The sequence below is a fragment of the Schistocerca gregaria genome, chromosome 8, assembly GCF_023897955.1.
Source record: "Schistocerca gregaria isolate iqSchGreg1 chromosome 8, iqSchGreg1.2, whole genome shotgun sequence".
NCBI lineage: Eukaryota > Metazoa > Arthropoda > Insecta > Orthoptera > Acrididae > Schistocerca > Schistocerca gregaria.
This window is the reverse complement of record NC_064927.1, coordinates 254,237,634-254,261,597: the sequence shown is the minus strand read 5'-3', so window position 1 is coordinate 254,261,597 and position 23,964 is coordinate 254,237,634. Positions and strand designations below refer to the sequence as shown.

General features: G+C 38.2%; 1 protein-coding gene across 1 annotated transcript in view; it reads right to left on the bottom strand.

The window, feature by feature from the left end:
• Positions 1 to 23,964, bottom strand: part of LOC126285431 (cubilin-like) — a 1,398,426-nt gene that overhangs the window by 1,222,382 nt on the left and 152,080 nt on the right. The window contains exon 6 of the mRNA XM_049984811.1: positions 13,181 to 13,321. Within this exon, the coding sequence (XP_049840768.1) occupies positions 13,181 to 13,321 (141 nt within the window). The remainder of the gene's footprint in view (positions 1 to 13,180; positions 13,322 to 23,964) is intronic.

The following is a 23,964-nucleotide window of genomic DNA, read 5'->3' as shown; positions in this document are numbered from 1 at the left end:
CATTCGAAAACCATATAAGACTGTACTTACGCATTGTAACACGAGTGGAAGCTGTTCTGAGTGTTAAAAGTTTTTCTACAGTGTATTAAGCATAGTAATGAGTTGTGCTTCCAATTTTGTCCACCCCATGGATAAGAGTCAAAGGACATGTAAGGGAAGCACTGGTTGAGAAGGGAGGGAGGCAAGCTTATGAATATGTACATGGAGCAAGCAGTGAATCACACCAAAGAGAAATTTGGAAAGGAAATCAATGTTCAGGGAGAAGAAATAAAACCTTTGACGTTTGCCCACTGACAACAGTAATTATTACAGAGAGAGCAAAGGACTTGGAAGAGCAGTTGAATGGAATGGATAGTCTCTTCAAAAGCAGTTATAAGCTGAATATCAACAAAAGTAAAACATAGAGTAATGCAATGAAATCGAATTACATCAGGTTACACTCACGCAATTAGAATTGGAGACACTAAAAGAAGCAGAAAATGTTTGTTATTTGGGCAACAAAACAGTTGATGATGGCTGAAGTACGGAGGATATTAAACGCTGATGGACTGTAGCACGAGGATTATTTCTGAAAAAGTGGAATTTATTAACACCTAAAAGAATTTAAATGTACAAACCCTTTTCTGACAATAACTACCTGAAGTGTAGCCTTATACGACATCGAAAGTGAAAAGTAGATGATAAGCAGTTCAGTCAAAAGGAGAATATAACTTCTGAAATGTGGTGCTGAAAATTATATGAGCTGTCGACTAATCAATGAGACGGTACCAAATCAATAGAAGAGGAAAGTATTCTTTGGATCATGGGAGGAGTAAAGTGAACAGTTCAGATCTGATCTTCGACTATCAAGATGCCTACTCGCAGTATAAAGGCACTTAATAATTTTTTCTTATTGATAAATGTATAGATAATTATTCGACCCTAATTCCAAAGATTCATTTGAAAGGTGCTTAATACTGATGGACAAAAGAAGATTTACGCTCTTCGTTTTTAGTTTTAGTAATATTTACCTCTCATCATTCTCATGTCCTGATGTAGAATCGAAATGCTGTGTAATTTCTAGTGAAATTGTGCTAAATAATCAAAGCAACTGGTCAAACAACGCGACTTTCTCATTTATGATACCATGGATCCCAGCTCCTGTAATGCTGGAAGATTATTATCATCTTAATTTTATATGGAGAATGTAGATGGAGACGACTATCTTCACGACGACGCTGCTCAACAATAGAGGTACGAGAATGTGTTCATCTCTTTTCTTTGTGGCCAACAATGACAGTTTCAATATTTAGGTCATATTTGCCACGACATTCAGTTTTTGGGGTGTTCAAATAGATGAAAATCTTAATTGAAAAATTCATATTTTGGATTTCCTCAAGCGACTAGGTTCAGCAACATTTTCAATCAGCATAATTACCAATTCTGAGTATACAGAAATTAGTAAGCTAACATACTTTGCGTACTTTCACTTTCTGATGTCATACAGAATAATATGTTAAGGTAACTCAGCACTTAGGCAGAAAGTATTCACTGCTCAAAACAAAGTTGTTAGAATATGTGTGGCGCTCATAGTCGCATTTCTTGTAGGCATCTGTTTAAAAGGATAGGAATTCTTACAACAGTCTCACAGTACATTTACTCAGTAATGAAATTTGTTCTCAACCACATGGACCAGTTTAAAGACAACGGGTGACATTCATGCTATTAATACTAAAAGAATGAAAGACTTACACTATCGTCTACTTAATGTATTTCTGCTGATGTACAACTTTTCGATAAATTACCAGATAAAATAAAGTGTCTCACAGACAGCAGCAAAAGTTTGAAAATTAAACTGAAATCATGTCTCCTTGATAACTCCTTGTATACCATAGGTGAATTCAGGAATAGGAACAAATAAATCTATAGGTATAATTTATGCATTTTGTGCCATTTAAGGGAACAGGGAAGGTAATAAAAATTTTAAGCTTAAAAGAAAGCTTTGATTCATGTGTGTATTTCTTACGCACTTGACACATTCCGTATCATAATGGTTACCATGAGATTGATCAATGGAACATGTAACTAACTAACTACGTCCCACAAATGTTCAGTGAGATTCATGCCAGGTGATCTGGGTGGCCAGGTCATTTGTTTGAATGCTCCAAAACGTTCTTCAAACCAATCCTGAACAATTGTGGCCAAGTGACATGGCGCATTGCCATCCACAAAAATTCCATCGTTGTTTGGAAATATGAGATCCACAAATGGCTGCAAATGGTTTACAAACAGCCAAACATAACAATTTGCAGTAAATGATTGATTCTGTTGGACCAGATGATCCAGTCCATTCCATGTAAACACAGTCCATGCAGTTATGGAGATACCAACAGTTTGTACAGTGCCATAATGACGACTTAGGTCCATGGCTTCGTGGGGTGTGCGCCACACCCGAATCTCTTACCAGCTGAAATCGGGACTCATTTGAGCAGGCCACAGTTTACCAGTCATCTAGGATCCAACCGATATGATCACGAGCCTAGGAGAGGCGCTGCAGGTGGTGCCTCTTAGCAAAGACATTCGCATTGATCTCAGCTGTCATAGGCCATAAACGCCAAATTTCATTGCAGTATCCTTATGGACATGTTCCTAATATGTCCCACATTGATTTCTGCGATTATTTTTTGCAGTGTTGGTTGTTTTTTGGTATTGACAGTCCACAATGATTTCTGTAGTTATTTCACGCGGCGTTGCTTGTCTGTTAGCACTGGTAGCTCTACGAAACCGCCGCTGTTCTCAGTCATTAAGTGATGGCTATTGGCCATTGCGTTATCCGTGGTGAGAGGTAATGCCTGAAATTTGGTATTCTCGGCACACTCTTCACACTGTGGGTCTCTAAATATCGAATTCCCTAACAATTTCCGAAAATGAATATTCCATCTGTCTAGCTCCAACTATCATTCTGCTTTCAAAGTCTGTTAATTCCTGTTGTGCGGCCATAATCACTTTGGAAACCTTTTCATATGAATCACCTGAGTGCAAAGGACAGGTCTGCCAATGCACTGCCCTGTTATACCTTGTGAGCGCAATATTACCACAAACCTATAGGTTTTGTCACCTCACTGTAGTTTGCAAGTGAATATCCAACTGCCAAATACAGATATAAGTAGACGCATAGCTGCACTCATTAGAGTGTATCAATACGACAAGCCTCAAGACAGCATCCGGATTTACTTTCAATTGCCACCCAATAGAGCCCAATTGGACATTGTACTTGTTATATTATTTTTCACTGAATTCTGGAATAGGTTAAAGTTAAAACTGTATTTAAATATTATGAAATTTTTATTAATAACTTATTGTTAATTGGGGATAATCTGTGTTCCTTCAGTTGTGTCGTAGTCTGCCTAAACCTATTTAGCACCGTGTGGAGGCAGTGTAGTTGCTAAGTGTGCGGCACCCATTCAATAACATCAGAAAATAACAAAAATCCTCCATATACATTTATAAGGTCACTAGTTAATTTATCCTCTGTAGCTTCGATAATAAAGATGCCTCAGTTACTGGAAGTCCACACAAGAATCTCTTTGTTTTTGTGTTCCATTGGATGTCTGGAACCGAGGCAATTTCACTGCAATCGCTCCTCCATGGTCTTGATGGTGTAACCGATGTCTGACATTCCACAATTACAAGGGATGCGGTAGAAGTGAGCCTTGTTCAAAGCAAGGTCAACTTAGACAACTCCAAAAACATCTCTCACCTGTTAGAAATACTACTGGCTTAAGGCAATAGAGCAGCAGACTTAGGCTTCACTTCGTTATGATCTTCACTGACCTGATTCACAATACACTTGTTTCCTACGTTAAAAATATGGTTCGGATTGCTGTCATTCTGATTGATTATAACATTTAAATAGCATTCACGGTCAATATTCTCACAAAACATGTTACTTTTATGTAATAAGGTTAAAAGTCATTATATATCAAGATATGCTCATTTGATCGAAAACGCTCTGTTATAGTAGTAGTAGAGGGGTTTTGGGCGCACGACCGCAAGATCTTCAGCGCCCGCTCTGTTATTGGCAGATGCTCTGGTGACGTCACACGTTAGTAGTAAGATGAAGCTAATCTTCACCCAAACGAAGTTTATACTCGGGATGGTGGCTGATGGGGGTGACTGTAAATGGGAAATACCTTCACGGTCGCTCCCATCAACCTCAGCGCCGAGTGTCAACTTTTGTTTGCGCATATAGTATAATTGTTTTATAGCAGCGTTAGCCGAAGTTACGAGGTTTTATGTACTTTAACTGCAAACAGTTTAGCTATTTAGTGATGGGAGACGCAATTACAAATTTCAGAAAGAAATATTGTGAATGCGGATAGTGGAAGCCTTTCGAAAGTTTATGCGTTTATGCACCACCCATAGGTGACAGCATAGGAAGGGTTGTTGGGATCACTCATGGCAAAATTTCTGCAGTAGTGGAGTTAGAGCTGCACCTTTTTTAGACTGAAGTCAGCTGATAGGTATTCCTGCTTAAGGGAAGTCTTTCTAACAAAGGAACCACTTTAGACAAAACTTAGGTATCCAAGTAATGAGGGAATTAGTATATTTCATCAAAATATACAAGGTATTAGAGATAAAGTTGGTGAATTGCTTATAGATGTTGACTCTGAAATTATTGGTATATCTGAACACTTCTTAAATAAGGAGATAATTCAGAGGCTTCCTTTGTCAGGATACAAGTTGGCTGGCAGATTTGTAAGAGCTATTGCCGGTGTGGGGGAGTAGCCATGTATGTTAAAAACGGCACCCCATTTGAGTCAATTGATGTTTCAAAGTACTGCACTGAAAAGGTGTTTGAATGTTGTGCAGGTGTGGCTAAATTTAATGGAGCTAAACTTCTAAATGTTGTTATTTATAGATCCCCAGACTCCCATTTCACAACATTTTTGCTAAAGCTATAGGAGGTTCTTGGTTCTCTGTATAGGAAGTACAAAAAGTTAGATATATCTGGTGACTTCAGTATTAATTGTATAAGTGATTGTGCAAGGAAGAGGATGCTGCTAGACCTCCTTAATTCATATAATCTTATGCAAACCGTATTCTTTCCAACGAGAGTGCAAGGGAACAGTAGAACAACCAGAGACAACATTTTTGTTCATTCCTCATTACTAGAAGGGCATTGTGTTAGCAAATGGTGAACGGCCTTTCAGATCATGATGCACAAATTTTAACTCTAACAGATTTTTGTGCTGCAACACGTGTTAAATATAGTCATCACCTGTTTAGGAAAGCTGATCCAGTTGCTGTAGAGACCTTTGTAAACCTTATCAAGGAACAAGAGTGCCAAGATGTTTGTAGGGCTGATACAGTAGACGATAAATATAATGCTTTTCTCAAGACTTTTCTGGTGCTCTTTGAAAGTTTCTTTCTGTTAGAACGTTCAAAACAGGGTACTAGCACAAACAGGCAGCCTGAGTGGCTGACTAGAGGGATAAAAATATCTAGTAGAATAAAGTGGCAATTATATCAAAACGTTAGAAACAGTCACAATCTAAATGCAGCAGCCCATTACAAACAGTATTGTAAGGTGCTTAAAACTGTTATTAGGAAGGCAAAAAGTATGTGGTATACAGATAGAATAGCTAAGTCTCAGGATGAAATTAAAACCATATGGTCAGTCGTAAAGGAAGTGGCTGGTCTGCAGTGACAGGTAGAGGATATAGAATCAGTGCGTAGTGGCAATGTCCGTGTTACTAATCAGTCACATATATGTACAGTATTTAATAATCACTTTCTGAATATAGCAGGTGAGCTAAGAGGAAACTTAGTCCCAACAGGGAATCATACAGCGCTCGTAGAAAAAAGTTTTCCGAGACTGTTACCTGAAATGCTCCTCCATGATACTGACAAGAGGGAGATTGAGTTAATAATTAAATCACTAAAGACCAAGAACTCTCATGGATATGACGGGGTATCTAGCAGAATACTGAATTATTGTTCTATGTATGTTAGCCCAGTACTTAGCCATATCTGTAACTTTTCCTTTAGGAGTGGTTGGTTTCCTCACCAATTAAAGTACTCGGTAGTGAAGTCACTTTATAAAAAGGGAGACAGGGATAATATTGACAATTATAGACCTATTTCTATGCCATCGGTGTTTGCTAAAGTTATCGAGAAGGTTGTATATAAAAGGTTACTGGAGCACTTACATTCACATAATTTGCTGTCAAATGTTCAGTTTGGTTTTAGAAATGGTTTAACAACTGAAAATGCTATTTTCTATTTTCTCTGTGAGGTTCTGGACGGATTAAATAAAAGGTTGCGAACGCTAGGTGTTTTCTTTGATTTAACGAAGGCTTTTGACTGTGTTGACCACAAAATATTACTGCAGAAGTTGGACCATTATGGAGTAAGGGGAGTAGCTTACAACTGGTTCGCCTCTTACTTTAAGAACAGAAAGCAGAAGGTAATTCTCCGCAATATTGAGAGTGGTAGTGATATTCAGTCCCAATGGGGCACTTTTAAGTGGGGCATTCCCCAGGGGTCGGTGCTGGGGCCACTGCTGTTTCTTATTTATATAAATGATATGCCTTCTAGTATTACAGGTCACTCAAAAATATTTCTGTTTGCTGATGACAGCAGTTTGATAGTGAAGGATCTTGTGTGTAATATTGAAACAGTATAAAACAATGTAGTTCATGAAATAAGTTCGTGGCTTGTGGAAAATAATTTGATGCTAAATTACAGTAAGACTCAGTTTTTACAGTTTCTAACTCACAATTAAACAAGAACCGATATTTTGATCGGACAGAATGGGCATATTATAAGCAAGACGGAACAGTTCAAGTTTCAAGGCATTCGGATAGATAGTAAGCTGTTGTGGAAAGACCATGTCCAGGATCTTGTTCAGAAACTAAACGCTGCTTTATTTACCATTAGAACAGTATCTAAAATAAGTGACACTTCAACACGAAATGTAGTCTACTTCACATATTTTCATACGCTTATGTCGTATGGTATTATTTTTTGGGGTAATTCTTCTGAATCAAAAAGGGTATTTTTGGCTCAAAAGCGGGCTGTTCGAGCTATATGTGGTGTAAGTTCGAGAACCACTTGTTGACCCCTATTCAATAGTCTGGGAATTCTGACATTGCCCTCACAGGATATATTTTCTTTAATGTCGTTTGTTGTTAGCAATATTAGCCTATTCCCAAGAGTTAGCAGCTTTCACCCAGTTAATACTAGGCAGAAATCCAATCTGCATGTGGAATGCACTTCCTTGACTCTTGTGCAGAAAGGAGTGCAGCATTCAGCTGCATTCATTTTCAATAAGCTACCACAAGAACTCAAAAATCTTAGCAGTAGCCCAAAATCTTTTAAGTCTAAACTGAAGAGTTTCCTCATGGCTCACTCCTTCTATTCTGTCGAGGAGCTCCTTGGAAGATCTAAAAAATTAAGCAAATTCCAGTGTTACATTGTTGATTTTCTTTATTCATTTAATCTGTTTCTAATATCGTGTTATAATTTTATGTATTGACTCGTTCTATGACCATGGATACTTCTCCTAAATTTGGTCCCAAGGAACAATAATTAAATAAATAAAAAAATATATAAAGTGAAGAGAGAGAACACATCTAAACATACCACAGTCAATCAGTTGCCCTCTTTATAATCGCTGTATGAAGCCTACCGAATTCCTAACGCGATGTACAGACTGAACTATTGGTGGGATCAATAGAATAGCAAGGTGTTTTGCTTAACTGTATGCCGAAGCACTAGTATTACTGACAATGTATGTGAGAGTGATTCCTTCAACAGTCGAGTAAATCTGCTTTTGCTGATCACTTGACACCGGTCTGCCCATGGAATACAACAACAGAGAGATTTTGGCTGCACTTCCAGATACTAGGCTAGCGTTATGAAGGAACACTGAGACTATATTAGCTGGTGACCTCATAAACAGATACAAAGGTTTTATGCTCATATTCTGCTAGGAATCCTGCTCTCTCTTAGGTCAAACAAGAGGGAAATTTAGTAAATACTACTTGCTAACCCACTGATAACCAATATTATCTATCAATAAATTCCAATGTCAGTCATCTTCGGTTGTGTGGTGGCGTTAATTTCGGTTTGTGCATGTGTGTGAGTTGTCTTCCTGCATATGCCGAATTACCTGTTACTGGTCGGCATAGTCGCACCTACCGACAGTTTAAATTTCGTTGGACAGCACCCTTTTATTGCATCTGTGCTTTGATAACGACAGGATGTTCTCCTCTCGAAATACCGGCGGTTATCGTAACCTGGCTGAGTTATAGCAACCTGTTTGATTAAACCAGTTATCATTTAATGAGATAATGGTTTTCAAGTTCTGATGCGTTGATCGTAGAGATCTATGCTGTAGGTACAGCACACCAACGATTATGAAGTATTGGCCACCAGTTTGCTATAAAAGCGAGATAAAATTGTCGAGAGTAAGCATGGATTAGACGTAGTAGATGAAGCATATTTAATGTGAGACCAGACTTTCTGTCAGCATATACAATGATCAAATAATAGGTTACATGGCCTTCCTAAGAGCTACAAAGGAGGAATTCCTGTTCGTCCGATTGACGGCAGCATTGTTGCTCCGACACCATATATCGTGTATAGTGCATGCAGAACTCTGTGGCTGGTAGATGCACGGTTGGAACGGCATGTCTGGGCAGAGCAGTAGTGATGGGGGTTGCCAGCAGGCGCTGTGAGCAAAATTCCGAGCGGCGGTTGGGAAATGTTGTTGTAAACTGAAGCCTGCGCTCATTTTGCTTGCAAACTATTACGTGGACCTTTCCATGCCCATATCTGTATGGGGGCCAATCAAAAAGACCTGTTGTCACCTCTGCTTTGGTTAGTACCTGGAAAGAACTCCGCTGAAAATGCAAAGAGCAAAAAAGCAGCTATTTATTTTCGCCTAGCTTGCCAACCATTTGTAAGTTGCAGAGAAGCGTCATGAGTGCAGAATTTTGAGTAAAACCTACATTTTCTTGTATCGTTGTTAAAATATGCTGATTTTGTCGAAACACAGCGGAATTTACACAATGTCACCTCACTAATACGTTGCAGAGACACTGTTGTGAGAGAATTATGAAACATTATTGATTTCATTAGGTGCATAACTGAGGAAAAGTAAGGTCAAAAGCTTATTAAAAAGCACATCTGCAGTATAAAAATAAACCTGTAATGCGTTTACGGATGTTGTTCCAAAACCCACTGTATTTATCATTTCACCATCTATTGATGGCCTTTATAAATTACATCCTTTCATCGAAAAAGTCTGTAGTTAGTAGAATAACATGGGATATGAAGTTTTCCATAATAACCATATGGCAAAATAATATGCTCTTTGCATGCTACCATTTTCCTAAATCTTATTTCGATATCTCAAACCGCTTATGAAATATGAGGAATACTGTGGATATTTCATTCTGGCTTTATCGTTCGCGCGCACGATCGCAAATGGGTTTGCTAATAACATCAATTTTCTCGAGATTGGTGACAGGCAGAAAGCTCCACCAAAGTCTAAGAAACAATTCGATATGTTACCTAAATTTAATACGCAGCAACATATTATGAAACATGCACCAAACGAAAGTTGCAATCTTTTTTGAATTTCTTGCAATGTGTTACTAAAGCGCAAATATCGCATTACTATGACGGTTAACGAAATGATGGGAAGGTCATCATGAAGCTGACACACAAAGGGCTTATTTCAATAGTGGTACAAGTCCATTTTTGTTCATTTGAGATACAGAGCCCTAAAGTTAAAAGATACTTGGATATTTCTGGTACCTCAACTGCAGATTTTTCAGCGCTATTTTAACTTTAGGACACTGTATCTCAGAATGAACAAAAAAGGGCTTGTACCAATATTGAAATAAGCCCTTAATATAAAGCTTTAGGTAACACAAAAATGATTTTTTGTACTAAATAGCTTCTGTGAAATCGTTTGAGAAAATCACAGGATGTGCACCTCGATTCTGTCATCGCAGTGTATCGCCGATCGGCCGAAAGCGGGCAAACGACGTCGACTTCTCCTTCCGAACATACGAATTAACTCGCCCAGAGCTTTGGATGAAACTTGGTCACCTGCGCATGAGCCAGCGTATCATGTGCGGTCTCTAACAAAACACCTTTTGCTACTCTACTGAACCCACTGGTTGGTCAGCGTGAGCAACACATTAAGAACTCGACGGATTTCTTACATCTGTTAGAAGGAACGTGTTTGAAGGACTATGATTTTCTAGTAATTTTTGATGTGGTCTCTCTCTCCAATCGGTTTCCTCTGTCTGATTCGTTACAGTTAACTGAAGATAGATTTGGTGCTGAATTAACGAACTTATTCCGACATGTGTTGACTTAAACATACATTCTATTCAATGAGCAATACTTTGAGCAGACAGATGGAGATGCGTTGGAAAGCCCGTTGACACCTATCACCACAAATTTGTTTATGGAAGAATTCGAGGAATATTCCTTGGAGTCGGCAGCTTTGAACTTGCGTGTTTTTCGGATTTTTAGACGATACTTTTGTTGTTTGGCCTCAGGGCAGTGATAATTTGAGCGACCTTTTAGAACATCTGATCTCAATTCACCCTAATATTCTGTTTCGCAGTGGAATTGGAAAAGAATGGTTGTCTTTCCTCCCTTGATGTGTTGGTCAGGACGAAGGCTGAAGTTACGTTGGAACATGTCGTTTATAAGACGCCTACTCACACTGATTTGCATATATAGACAAACAGTTGTCACCATCTGGCTCAGTGTGAAAGGGGTACTTCATACTGTGGTTCACAGGGTCCACGTCATTCTACAGTTTGTCAGATGAGTTAACCCATCTTGAGGTTACCTTCCATCATAATAAATATAGTGAGACAGATAAGACATAAGTTGCGTTATCGATTAACTGTGCACCTTGTGAGTGATTACAATACCGAGTTAGCACCAAAGTCTACGGATTTTCTATCCGACACAGGGAGCATCTCCAACAAAATTGGTCCTATTTTTCGGAAATATGATGTGAAACCTGTTTGCCGATCTTCATCTAAGACTAGGGTCCTTTTAGATTCCATTTACGATGATCTTGGTTATACACTGCTGGAAATAGAAATAAGAACACCGTGAATTCATTGTCCCAGGAAGGGGAAACTTTATCGACACATTCCTGGGGTCAGATACATCACATGATCACACTGACGGAACCACAGGCACATAGACACAGGCAACAGAGCATGCACAATGTCGGCACTAGTACAGTGTATATCCACCTTTCTCAGCAATGCAGGCTGCTATTCTCCCATGGAGACGATCCTAGAGATGCTGGATGTAGTCCTGTGGAACGGCTTGCCATGCCATTTCCACCTCGCGCCTCAGTTGGACCAGCGTTCGTGCTGGACGTGCAGACTGCGTGAGACGACGCTTCATCCAGTCCCAAACATGCTCAATGGGGGACAGATCCGGAGATCTTGCTGGCCAGGGTAGTTGACTTACACCTTCTAGAGCACGTTGGGTGGCACGGGATACACGCGGACGTGCATTGTCCTGTTGGAACAGCAAGTTCCCTTGCCGGTCTAGGAATGGTAGAACTATGGGTTCGATGACGGTTTGGATGTACCGTGCACTATTCAGTGTCCCCTCGACGATCACCAGAGGTGTACGGCCAGTGTAGGAGATCGCTCCCCACACCATGATGCCGGGTGTTGGCCCTGTGTGCCTCGGTCGTATGCAGTCCTGATTGTGGGGCTCACCTGCACGGCGCCAAACACGCATACGACCATCATTGGCACCAAGGCAGAAGCGACTCTCATCGCTGAAGACGACACGTCTCCATTCGTCCCTCCATTCACGCCTGTCGCGACACCACTGGAGGCGGGCTGCACGATGTTGGGGCGTGAGCGGAAGACGTCCTAACGGTGTGCGGGACCGTAGCCCATCTTCATGGAGTCGGTTGCGAATGGTCCTCGCCGATACCCCAGGAGTAACAGTGTCCCTAATTTGCTGGGAAGTGGCGGTGCGGTCCCCTACGGCACTGCGTATGATCCTACGGTCTTGGCGTGCATCCGTGCGTCGCTGCGGTCCGGTCCCAGGTCGACGGGCACGTGCACCTTCCACCGACCACTGGCGACAACATCGATGTACTGTGGAGACCTCACGCCCCACGTGTTGAGCAATTCGGCGGTACGTCCACCCGGCCTCCCGCATGCCCACTATACGCCCTCGCTCAAAGTCCGTCAACTGCACATACGGTTCACGTCCACACTGTCGCGGCATGCTACCAGTGTTAAAGACTGCGATGGAACTCCGTATGCCACGGCAAACTGGCTGACACTGACGGCGGCGGTGCACAAATGCTGCGCAGCTAGCGCCATTCGACGGCCAACACCGCGGTTCCTGGTGTGTCCGCTGTGTCGTGCGTGTGATCATTGCTTGTACAGCCCTCTCACAGTGTCCGGAGCAAGTATGGTGGGTCTGACACACCGGTGTCAATGTGTTCTTTTTTCCATTTCCAGGAGTGTATATATATGGCGGGTGTCAATCGCATTAATTGCAGCTGTGCCATGCCATGTACTGGTCAGATTATCAGAATCGCGGAAGACAGCTATACTGAGCATAAGCAGCAGACAATCCTACAACAGCTAAACAAATCGGCTGTTGCAAAACATTGTCTTGTCACCGGTCATCCTATGGAATATAACAACACAGAGATTCTGGCATGCACTTCCAGCTATTGGGATAGTATTACTAACGAAGCAGTTGACATTGTAAATACAAATAGAGGTTTCTGCTTAAATTCTGCTTGGAATTCTGCTCTCTTCCTTGTCAAAACAGAGAGGGATAGAGTTCTTGCTGCTCACTCATTGTTCTGTAATTTCCACTATCGATATCTTACGGCGTCGGTCATGTTTGGTTGTGTGGTGCCGCTACTGTTTATCGTATTTACGTTCGTATATATGTGTGTTTCTTATCTTCCCGGAATTGCTCTGCAAACCGTGGTTTTAAATTCAGTTGTACAGCATTTACTTGCTACGGTTTTGCCTTCAAAATAGCAGGGCGTACACCAGTGAGGATATTCTCTCACGCAACTGCGTTAATAGCCCAGTAGTTTGTATGGTGCGTCGCATATTGTTGTTGAGTGTGTTTGCCACTTGCGTTAAAACTAGCGACTGACCTGCCAGTTAGATGGACAGCGGCACACGAAGCCACTGTACTTGTCTTCACAGGTTCCGCCGTTCCGGCAAGGGTTGCTGGCACATTCGTTCGACGACAGACTGTTGCGAAGCCTTGTTACAGAAAACTCCTGCCAGGTCACCTACAGAAAAATTACGATTAAAATTAGATAATTATCACTGAATTCAGATAAGAATCAGTACACACAGTTCAGTACATCTCATAGATATCTAAAGTAAGAAGTATGAGAAGTAGGAAGTGTCTAGCTTTTCATATACCACAAGTTTTATTGGAAAATCTACTGCCTAGAATTAAGGTATGTTTGCAGTACACTGGATTTCTGCTATACATGATTCGAAAAATAAGGAAACTAGTTTTTTCTGGGTATTTCCATTCATTTGGTAAGTTATAGAAACATTGTCTGGGGGAACCCAACCTACAGGTCCAGTATTTTTAGAATACAGAAGTGTTAATAAGAATTATATCCGAGATTACTTCTAGAACATCTTGCAGAAACCTGTTCAAAACTGTATATGTCGGCATATATTATACGATGTTAATATTCATTCATGTTTTTTTATCATTATCAGTATTTCTCTTTTTTTCAAAAAATAATGAAAAGCATGAATATAGCACTAGGGCCAAAAGCGGCTGCTATTAAGACTTCGAAGGATTAACACTAATACAGAAAGGAGTTAGCTATATGAGTACACAAGTATTTAACAACCTACTAGAGTACAACAACTGTCTTTTAGATAATATGGTAGTCTTTGAGATTCAATTTAAAAGACCTTTGTGTTGGTAAACCTCTTCCACTCTACCGAAAATTATCTCCACTTAAACTTAAATTTAATGTTGTAGGTTATTTTATAGTTAGAATTAATACTGCATCACAGTAATGTGAAATTATTTCACTGTATTGCACTTCAGTTTAATTAAATATATATCGTAGATATTCTTTCACCTCTCAGAGAACACTATCTGTGTGATCCACAGAACAAGATAAATGTAGTGCAACGTAATTTCATGCGACTTTGGGTATAAAAATGAATTTTTGAGGCCTCCAGTTCTTGTAAGCTGCAGGTGTTTTGGGTGACAGCATGACTACTGTACTCTCAGTTCTTCAAGCTGTGTCAGTTGAGTCACAACTCTCAAGCTTGCAGCAGTTATCACTACTGACTACTGGGAATGGCATGGTTCCTGGCCTTGCATGAGATCACGAGTATTCGTAGTGGGCAGCATCAGCCTCTTGCTGCTAGACCCACCTTTCTGTTCATACGTAAAATTAGCCCCCTCCTAGAGATGTTTGACACTACTGATAAACAACCAGCTTCTTGAAACTGTAGATGTTGTCATTGAATGCTTTGAGCTGCAGGACGTACACTGCGTGTTTAAAAATCAATATGGGAGTTTTAAGGCTTTGTAGCATTTATTACATTCAGCATAACAATTATAAATAATAAGTCAAATGGAAAAACAGTTTGAGTAGTTTTGAAACTTCCTGGCAGATTAAAACTGTGTACCAGACAGAGACTCGAACTCGAGACCTTTGCCTATGGGCAAGTGCTCTACCATCTGAGCCACCCAAGCACTAATCACGCCCCGTCTTCACAGCTTTACATCTGCCAATATCTTGTCTCCTACCTTCCAAACTTCACAGAAGCTCTCCTGCAAATCTTGCAGAACTAGCATTCCTGGAAGAAAGGATATTGTGGACACATGGCTTAGCGACAGCCTGGGGGATGTTTCCAGAATGAGTAGTATTCTTTGTATGCCTGTTTGTATGTGCATGCAGTGTTCCCTTTGTCCTCAATTAGAAAGCACCACTAGTAAAGTCTTTTGTGTTTCACATTTTGAATGGACTGAATTTGTTACTGCAGTACTATTTGTGTTCCATGTTATGTTCCATTATAATCTTCCAAGTGATAATACAATATATATATGGTATCATCAGTTTGAAGACACCAGCTGCCTTTGCAAAGGAAAGAGTGTGAGACGACCAAGCGTGACTGAAGAATGTGTTGCTTGAGTGAGTCTTCCATGCGTAGCCGCAAGAGATCAATTTGGAAGGCTAGTCCTGATTTAGCATTTCAAATGAAGTCTGTGTAGTTATTTTCAAGGAGACGCTTGCAACTACATCTTGATTATTGTTTGTAGTTGTTACAAGCTCTAAAGCATACTGACTATGGTTTACGTGCCAACTTTGCGAACAAAATATTGCTGCATGAAGATGAAGAGTTTCTGAATAGTGTCATCTTGCGTGATGAATCGACATTTCGCCTAAGTGGAAAAGTGAACACATACAATGTGTGTATCTGGGGGTCAGCAAATCCCTACAGTATGGTACAGCTGTGACAAGAGTGCCCTAAATTGAATCTTTCTTTGTCGATGTCCCAGAGGGAAGTTTATGCCCTTATTTTTTGGTGAAGTAACTGTAACTGGTGTTTCTTATCTTAATGAGCTAGAGCTATGGTTATTTCCTCAGTTGTAAGAAGTGGAGCCACAGACATTTATTTTGCAGGAAGATGATGCACCACGTCACTGGGATAAGTCAATACATGGCTCATTAAGTGATACTATAGCCGACTGCTGTATTGGCTGCAAGAGGTCGAACAACAAAGCTCGTTTTGCATGGCGTCCAAATTCACACAGTACGATGCGGGGCGATTTTTACCTTTGGCGACTGATAAAGGATCGTGTACTGTGCCTCCACAATCAGCTGATCTACCCAACTGGACTGAGGCAGTGGTTGCAACAGTTAATCCAGAGACCCTAGGAAGAAACTATTAACTTGATGTGTGCCATGTGACGAATGGTGCTAACATTGCACATTTACAAGACAAACTTCTTGAGTTGCTTTTTCATTTGATGTATTACTTATAACTGTAAGTTGAATGTAGTAAATGCTACAAAACCTTAAACATGACGATAATCATTTTGAAACACTTAGTATTTTGCCCAATAAGTTATGTGCGAATTTTAGGGTGGGAGGGGAAGGGGGGGAAGTAATTTTTGAATACAAGGAGAATGTAAAGAAGAATTAATGTAGCAGTTAATAACAACAATTCTGTTGTAACAGACTGTTTAACTTAGTTCATTTCTAATGCTTGGTAAAAACTACAATGAATTTATTTGCAGAGAAGAAGCCAAGAATTTTAGAAAATTAGGTAACCAGATTATAGAATTTTTAAATTGTATAGATAAAAGATTAAAAGAAATATTTTCTTCGATGTTGGCTAAGGAAAATGAAATAAAATGATTGAAAGCAAAAATTTACAATTGTACTAACAGAGATTTAGAAAAATAACAAGAATATGATCCATTAACAGAGCGTTTAGGATTACTGCCAAATAATAGAAAATATTTCTTAAAAGCAACTTTTTATTGTGCTCCAAAATTTAAAATATGGCAAAATAAGAGATACTCTACGAAATAGTTGTGTCTTGTTATAATAATCTTCTACAATATATGTATTGGGGTAGCAAAAATACTAAAAAACTAACAGAAAAAGATATAAAAATTAAAAAAGATAATAAATATGAAAGAGAAAAATTAGTTTAATTTGTTATATGTGCTTTTAGTTTTAACTTGCTACCTACAAAATGAATTGAAAATTTGGAAGAACGAAGACTGTAATTTCTGTAAAACAAACATGCTTCATAAAATATGGGGAAACATATTTTTCTAAATCCAACAGCTTAATTTCAGCAGTAGCAAAAGATATAAATATTGAGGTATTAGTATTAATAAAAGCAAACAATATTATTCCATTTGATCTGGAAAAAGAACAAGTATTTCCCACAAACATTATCCATATCCAATTATAGAAATTAAAACGATACTTATAGTGAATTTACAATTGACTAAAAAACAAGACCAAGAAAGAGAAACTTTATATATACAACAAAGAAAAATAGAATGTTTGAATAAAAAAGTAAAGAGGAATTTAAAAAATATTTTAAATGACAGTGGGTAGATTTTGAAGCAATATGCATTTGCTGTACATGATTAAGGAAAATTTATGTATGTTGGTGTTTTGGGACAAGGATTTGGAATGAAATCTGTTTATACTGTTAAGGGTGATAATAAGAATAAATATATAAAAATTAAGGTAGTGAAGATAAAAAACGAAGGATTTGTTTTTACCCAATATAATAGTCTCAGAGAAGATTTATAAAACCGTTTCTATCCTAAAATAGAGTCAGGTTTAGATATACAAACCGATGTTCTTTCTACTTTTAATGGAAGCTCATTCCCTAAAAGTAATTTATTTGCAAGGATGACGTTTTTCACAGAGAAATACGGTTTATAGTATGAAGAAGAAGACAAAGATACATTAAAAAATTTAAAAATTGATCAAATATTATAAAATATAGAAAATATAAACATGGTATAAAACTAATTGTTTCCAACATTACAATCGAAAATTACTGTGGAAACGACAGATATATTTTTAAATTCGAAAATATACCAGATTTTTTTGAATAAAAAAATTAAATTCTTCCTTCCCCATGAACCATGGACTTTGCCGTTGGTGGGGAGCCTTTCGTGCCTCAGTGATACAGATGGCTGTACCATACGTGCAACCACAATGGAGGGGTGTCTGTTGAGAGGCCAGACAAACGTGTGGTTCCTGAAGAGGGGCAGCAGCCTTTTGAGTAGTTGCAGGGGAAACAGTCTGGATGATTGACTGATCTGGTCTTGCAACAGTAACCAAATCGGCCTTGCTGTGCTGGTACTGTGAACGGCTGAAAGCAAGGGGGAACTACAGCCATAATGTATCACGAGGGCATGCAGCTTTACTGTATGGTTAAATGATGATGGCGTACTCTTGGGTAAAATATTCCAAATGTAAAATAATCCCCCCTTCACATCTCCGGGTGGGCACTACTCAAGAGTACGTTGTTATCAGTGGAAAGTAAACTGGCATTCTGCGGATCGGAGTGTGGAATATCAGATCCCTTAATCGGGCAGGTAGGTTAGAAAATTTAAAAAGGGAAATGAATAGGTTGAAGTTAGATATAGTGGGAATTAGTGAAGTTCGGTGGAAGAAGGAACAAGACTTTTGGTCAGGTGAATACAGGGTTATAAATACAAAATCAAATAGGGGTAATGCAGGAGTAGGTTTAATAATGAATAAAAAATAGGAATGTAGATAAGCTATTACCAACAGCATAGTGAACGCATTATTGTGGCCAAGATAGACAAGAAGCCCATGCCTACTATAATAGTACAAGCTTATATGCCAACTAGCTCTGCAGATGATGAAGAAATTGGTGAAATGTATGATGAGATAAAAGAAATAATTAGGGTAGTGAAGGGACACGAAAATTTAATAGTTATTGGTGACTGGAATTCGAGACTAGGGAAAGGGAGAAAAGGAAACATAGTGGGTGAATATAGATTGGGGGAGAGAAATGAAAGAGGAAGCTGTCTGGTAGAATTTTGTGCAGAGCATAAATTAATCATAGCTAACACTTGGTTCAAGAATCATAAAAGAAGGTTGTATACATGGAAGAATCCTGGAGATACTAGAAGGTATCAGATAGATTATTTAATGGTAAGACAGAGATTTAGGAACCAGGTTTTAAATTGTAAGACATTTCCAGAGGCAGATGTGGACTCTGACCAGAGTCTATTGGTTATGAACTGTAGATTAAAACTTAAGAAGCTGCAAAAAGGTGGAAATTTAAGGAGATGGGACCTGGATAAACTGAAAGAACCAGAGGTTGTACAGAGGTTCAGGGACAGCATAAGCGAACAATTGACAGGAATGAGGGAAAGAAATACAGAAGAATGGGTAGCTCTGAGGGATGAAGTAGTGAAGGCAGTAGAGGATCAAGCAGGTAAAAAGATGAGGGCTAGTAGAAATCCTTGGGTAACAGAAGATATATTGAATTTAACTGATGAAAGGAGAAATATAAAAACACAGTAAATGAAGTAGGCAAAAGGGAATAGAAATGGCTCAAAAATGAGAATCGACAGGAAGTGCAGAATGACTAAGCACAGATGGCTAGAGGACAAATGTAAGGATGTAGAGGCTTATCTCACTAGGGGTAAGATAGATACTGCCTACAGGAAAATTAAAGAGACCTTTGGAGAAAAGAGAGCCATTTGTATGAATATCAAGAGCTCAGATGCAAACCCAGTTCTTAGCAAAGAAGGGAAAGCAGAAAGGTGGAAGGAGTATATAGAGGGTCTATATAAAGGCAATGTACTTGAGGACAATATAATACAAATGGAAGAGGATGTAGATGAAGATGAAATGGGAGATACGATACTGCTTGAAGACCTGAGGCTCCGGGAGTAGACAACATTCCATTGGAACTACTGACAGCCTTGGGAGAGCCAGTCCTAACAAAACTCTACCATCTGATAAGCAAGATGTTTTTGACAAGCGAAATACAATAAGACTTCAAGAACAATATGATAATTCCAATCCCAAAGAAAGCAGGTGTTGACAGATGTGAAAATTACCGAACTATCAGTTTAATAAGTCACAGTTTAATAAGTCACAGGTGCAAAAAACTAACGCGAATTCTTTACAGACGAATGGAAAAACTGGTAGAAGTTGACCTCGGCGAAGATCAGTTTGGACTCCATAGAAATCTTGGAACACATGATGCAATACAGACCCTACGAATAATCTTAGAAAATAGATTAAGAAAAGGCAAACCTACATTTCTAGCATTTGTAGACTTAGAGAAAACTTTTGACAATGTTGACTGGAATACGCTCTTTCAAATTCTAAAGGTGGCAGGGGTAAAATACAGGGAGCGAAAGACTATTTACAACTTGTACAGAAACCAGATGGCAGTTATAAGAGTTGAGGGGCATGAAAGGGAAGCAGCGGTGGGGAAGGAAGTGAGACAGGGTTGTAGCCTGTCCCCGATGTTATTCAATCTGTATATTGAGCAAGCAGTAAAGGAAACAAAAGAAAAAAACGAAGTAGGTATTAAAGTCCAGGGAGAAGGAATAAAAACGTTGAGGTTCACGGATGACATTGTAATTCTGTCAGAGACAGAAAAGGTCTGGGAGGAGCAGTTGAACGGAATCGACAGTGTCTCGAAAGAAGGATATAAGATGAACATCAACAAGAGCAAAACGAGGGCAATGGAATGTAGTCGAATTAAGTCAGGTGATGCTGAGGCAATTAGATTAGGAAATGTGATACTTAAAGTAGTAAAGGAGTTTTGCTATTTGGGAAGCAAAATAACTGATTATGGTCGAAGTAGAGAGGATAAAATGTAGACTGGCAATGTCAAGGCAAGGTTTTCTGAAGAAGAGAAGTTTGTTAACATCACGTACAGATTTAAGTGTCAGGAAGTCGTTTCTAAAAGTATTTGTATGGAGTTTAGCCATGTATGGAAGTGAAACATGGACGATAAACAGTTTGGACAAGAAGAGAATAGATGCTTTCAAAATAGGATACTACAGAAGAATGCTGAAGATTAGATGGGTGGATCACATAACTAATGAGGAGGTATTGAATAGAATTGGGGAGAATAGGAGTTTGTGGCACAACTTGACCAGAAGCAGGGACCGGTAGGTAGGACATGTTCTGAGGCATCAAGGGATCACAAATTTAGCATTGGAGGGCAGTGTGGATAGAGTAGCACAGGATAGAGTAGCATGGAGAGCTGCATCAAACCAGTCTCAGGACTGAAGACAACAACAACAACCAGATTCTTTGTATTCCAATTATTGGATGGAAGAAGAAATTAGACATAACAATATAGTTTTTGAATATAAAAGTTAAGATGATAAAATCAAAATAACACCAAATAAGAACAAGGAAAGACGTGTGTTTGTTGTTTAATTATTCTGTGCATATGCTTGCAATTGTATATATTTCAATTGTTTCGAATATCTCTGGAATGACTATATTATACTGTTTAAAAATTTAACATTAATAATGGATATTCGTAACTAAGTCCAACTAAACTTGCCATACATTCGCGAATTTAATAATTTCCAAAAATACATCAATGGCGAATTTAATTTTCATTCTCTGCACAATAAAGTGGTAAACATTATATCCTATATAACTAAATAGTAACAAATGCCTTCCTTATCTGTTATTTCTTTAGTTATGTAAATGAATACATCTGTTTCTCAAGGTGCACTATCTTTAGCTGTAACTAGTTAATCCATTTACTGAAATAAAAAAATTATTATATTGAAAACGTTTTAGGTACAAATGGAAGAAGATAAAATGCTAAAATTTTAGATCTATTCATCGAGGAAAAAGTTCATTGCCAACATATGAGAGAAAAATTATAAGTTTTGTTTGACAATGAATACCAAATAGAATGTTTGGATTTAACTTTAGTTAAAACTATTTTGTACAATTACAGTTTACAATAAAGAAAATGATGCGTTTGCAGAATTAAAAGATTTAATGAATTTGGCAAAATCAAATGCATAAAAAAGGTTTTAAAGCAATTAATACAAGTTAATTGGAAGAAAAAGATACGAGTTCAAATGAATTAAGATAAGTATTATTATCACTAATATACAATATAATTTTTTATAAATTTTTTATTCTAGTCGATGAATAACCAAACGAAAGTATTTTATTAACTTTATTGTCATTTTCAATTTTATCAAACATCGACAACAGAAAACAATATTTGTTAATTTCATTGTTGTTTACAAATTGTTAAACATAAACAATTTATTTTGATTAAAAAGTTCTTTTGGTAACTAGTTGGTAAACAAGAGCAACTTAACGATCAACATATGGTCAACATAAACGATCAACATTAATTAACGAATGATCAGCGCTCATTAACATATGATAAGCATTAATGCTCAAGGTTAATTAAAATCCAATCAATGTTAATGATCAACAAAACGAAAATAAACCAATGAAACATCCCACCAAACATTAAGCTAATGTTAGACGTTAAACAAAAAAATGCTGCAGTTTAAGTTTATGTTGAAACTTTCTGGCAGATTAAAACTGTGTGCTGGACCAAGATTCGAACACGGGACCTTTGCTTTTGGGGGCCAAGTGCTCTACCAGTTCGCAGAAGTGCTTCCGTGAAGTTTGGAAGGTTGGAGACGAGGTACTGGCGGAAGTAAAGCTGTGAGGATGAGGCGTGGGTCATGCTTGGGTTGCTCCAATGGTAAAGCACTAGCCTGCAATATGCAATGACACCGAGTATTTGCTGTAAAATTAGAATTTATCTAAGTTAAACAGTCTTTTACAACAGAACTTTTATTATTGATTATTACGTTACATTCTTCTTTACATTATCCTTACTTTTGTATAATTCAAATTATTTGTTAAATATTTAATCATCTTTTCTTTGTAAGAAATACCAGCAAAATCTTGTATTTATCTTAATCTAATAAATATTAATGTTGTTTTAAACTATCTGGTAATTCGATTAATAACGTATCTAATTTAACATTTGTGATTCTGGCTTATAAGGAATAGCAGTAGGATTTAAATGTTTTGCTTTATAATATTTATATCTTTACTTATAATTTGTTTAATCCATTTAATTGCTTGCACATTAGAATCTAATAAATAAGGAACTTTTGCTGTAATACCACGTCCCGCAAAATTTAGAAAATCTAAATCTTAAAAAACTATTAAAGCTACCAACATTGATTTTTACAAGAAATTGATTGTTATACATCTCTCTATCACAATCTATTAAAATTTATTATTTTAACAACAATAATACTGTTGCAAAAAGGTTGTGCAACTGGTTTCAACTCTCGTATTTTTTTCTTCATTTATATAGGAAATTCCAAATTTATTAGATTTGTGTAAAATAGTAGTTACAGTACAATAAGTAAAAATTATTCTTAAAAGATGTGAAACTTTAAAATGTAGTTGAAACTGTGTAGTAAAAAGCAAAACACAGTGCTTTTCGTATGTCTGAATGTTGTTTACAATTTAATTGCAAAAAAGTACATGAAAATTTAGTTTTATATTCTAAGAAACCTCCCCACATGAACTATGGACCTCGCTGTTGGTGGAGAGGCTTGCGTGTCTCAGTGATGTAGACAGCCATACCGTAGGTGCAACCACAACGGCGGGGTATCTGTTAAGAGGCCAGACAAATGGGTGGTTGCTGAAGAGGAGCAACAATCTTTTCAGTAATTACAGGGGCAAGAGCTTGAATGATCGAATGGTGTGGCCTTGTAACTTTAACCAAAATGGCCATTCTCTGCTGGTACTGTGAACTGAAGAAAGCAAGGGGAAATGACAGCTATAATTTTTCCCAGAGGGCATGTACCTTTACTGTATGGCTAAACGATGATGGCGTCCTCATAGGTAAAATATCCTGGAGGTGAGGACTACGGACAAGGACGTTGCTGTCAGGTGAAACCAAACTGGCGTTCTACAAATCAATTGTGGAATGTCAGGTCTCTTAATCGGGCAGGTAGGTTAGGAACTTTAAAAAGGGAAATGGATAGGTTAAACTTAGATATAGTGGGAATAAGTGTGGTTTGGTGGCAGGAACAAGAATTCTGGTCAGGTGAATACTGTGTTATAAATACAAAATGAAATAGGGGTAATGCTGGAGTACTTTTAGTAATGAATAAAACGATAAGAGTGCAGGTAAGCTACTATGAACAGCATAATGAACGGATTATTGCAGCCAAGATAGAGACAAACGCCATACCTACCACACTAGTACAAGTTTATACGCCAACTAGCTCCACAGATGACGAAGAGAGTGAAGAAATGCATGATGAGATAAAAGAAATTATTTAGATAGTGAAGAGAGACAAAAATTTAATAGTCATGGGGGACTGGAATCC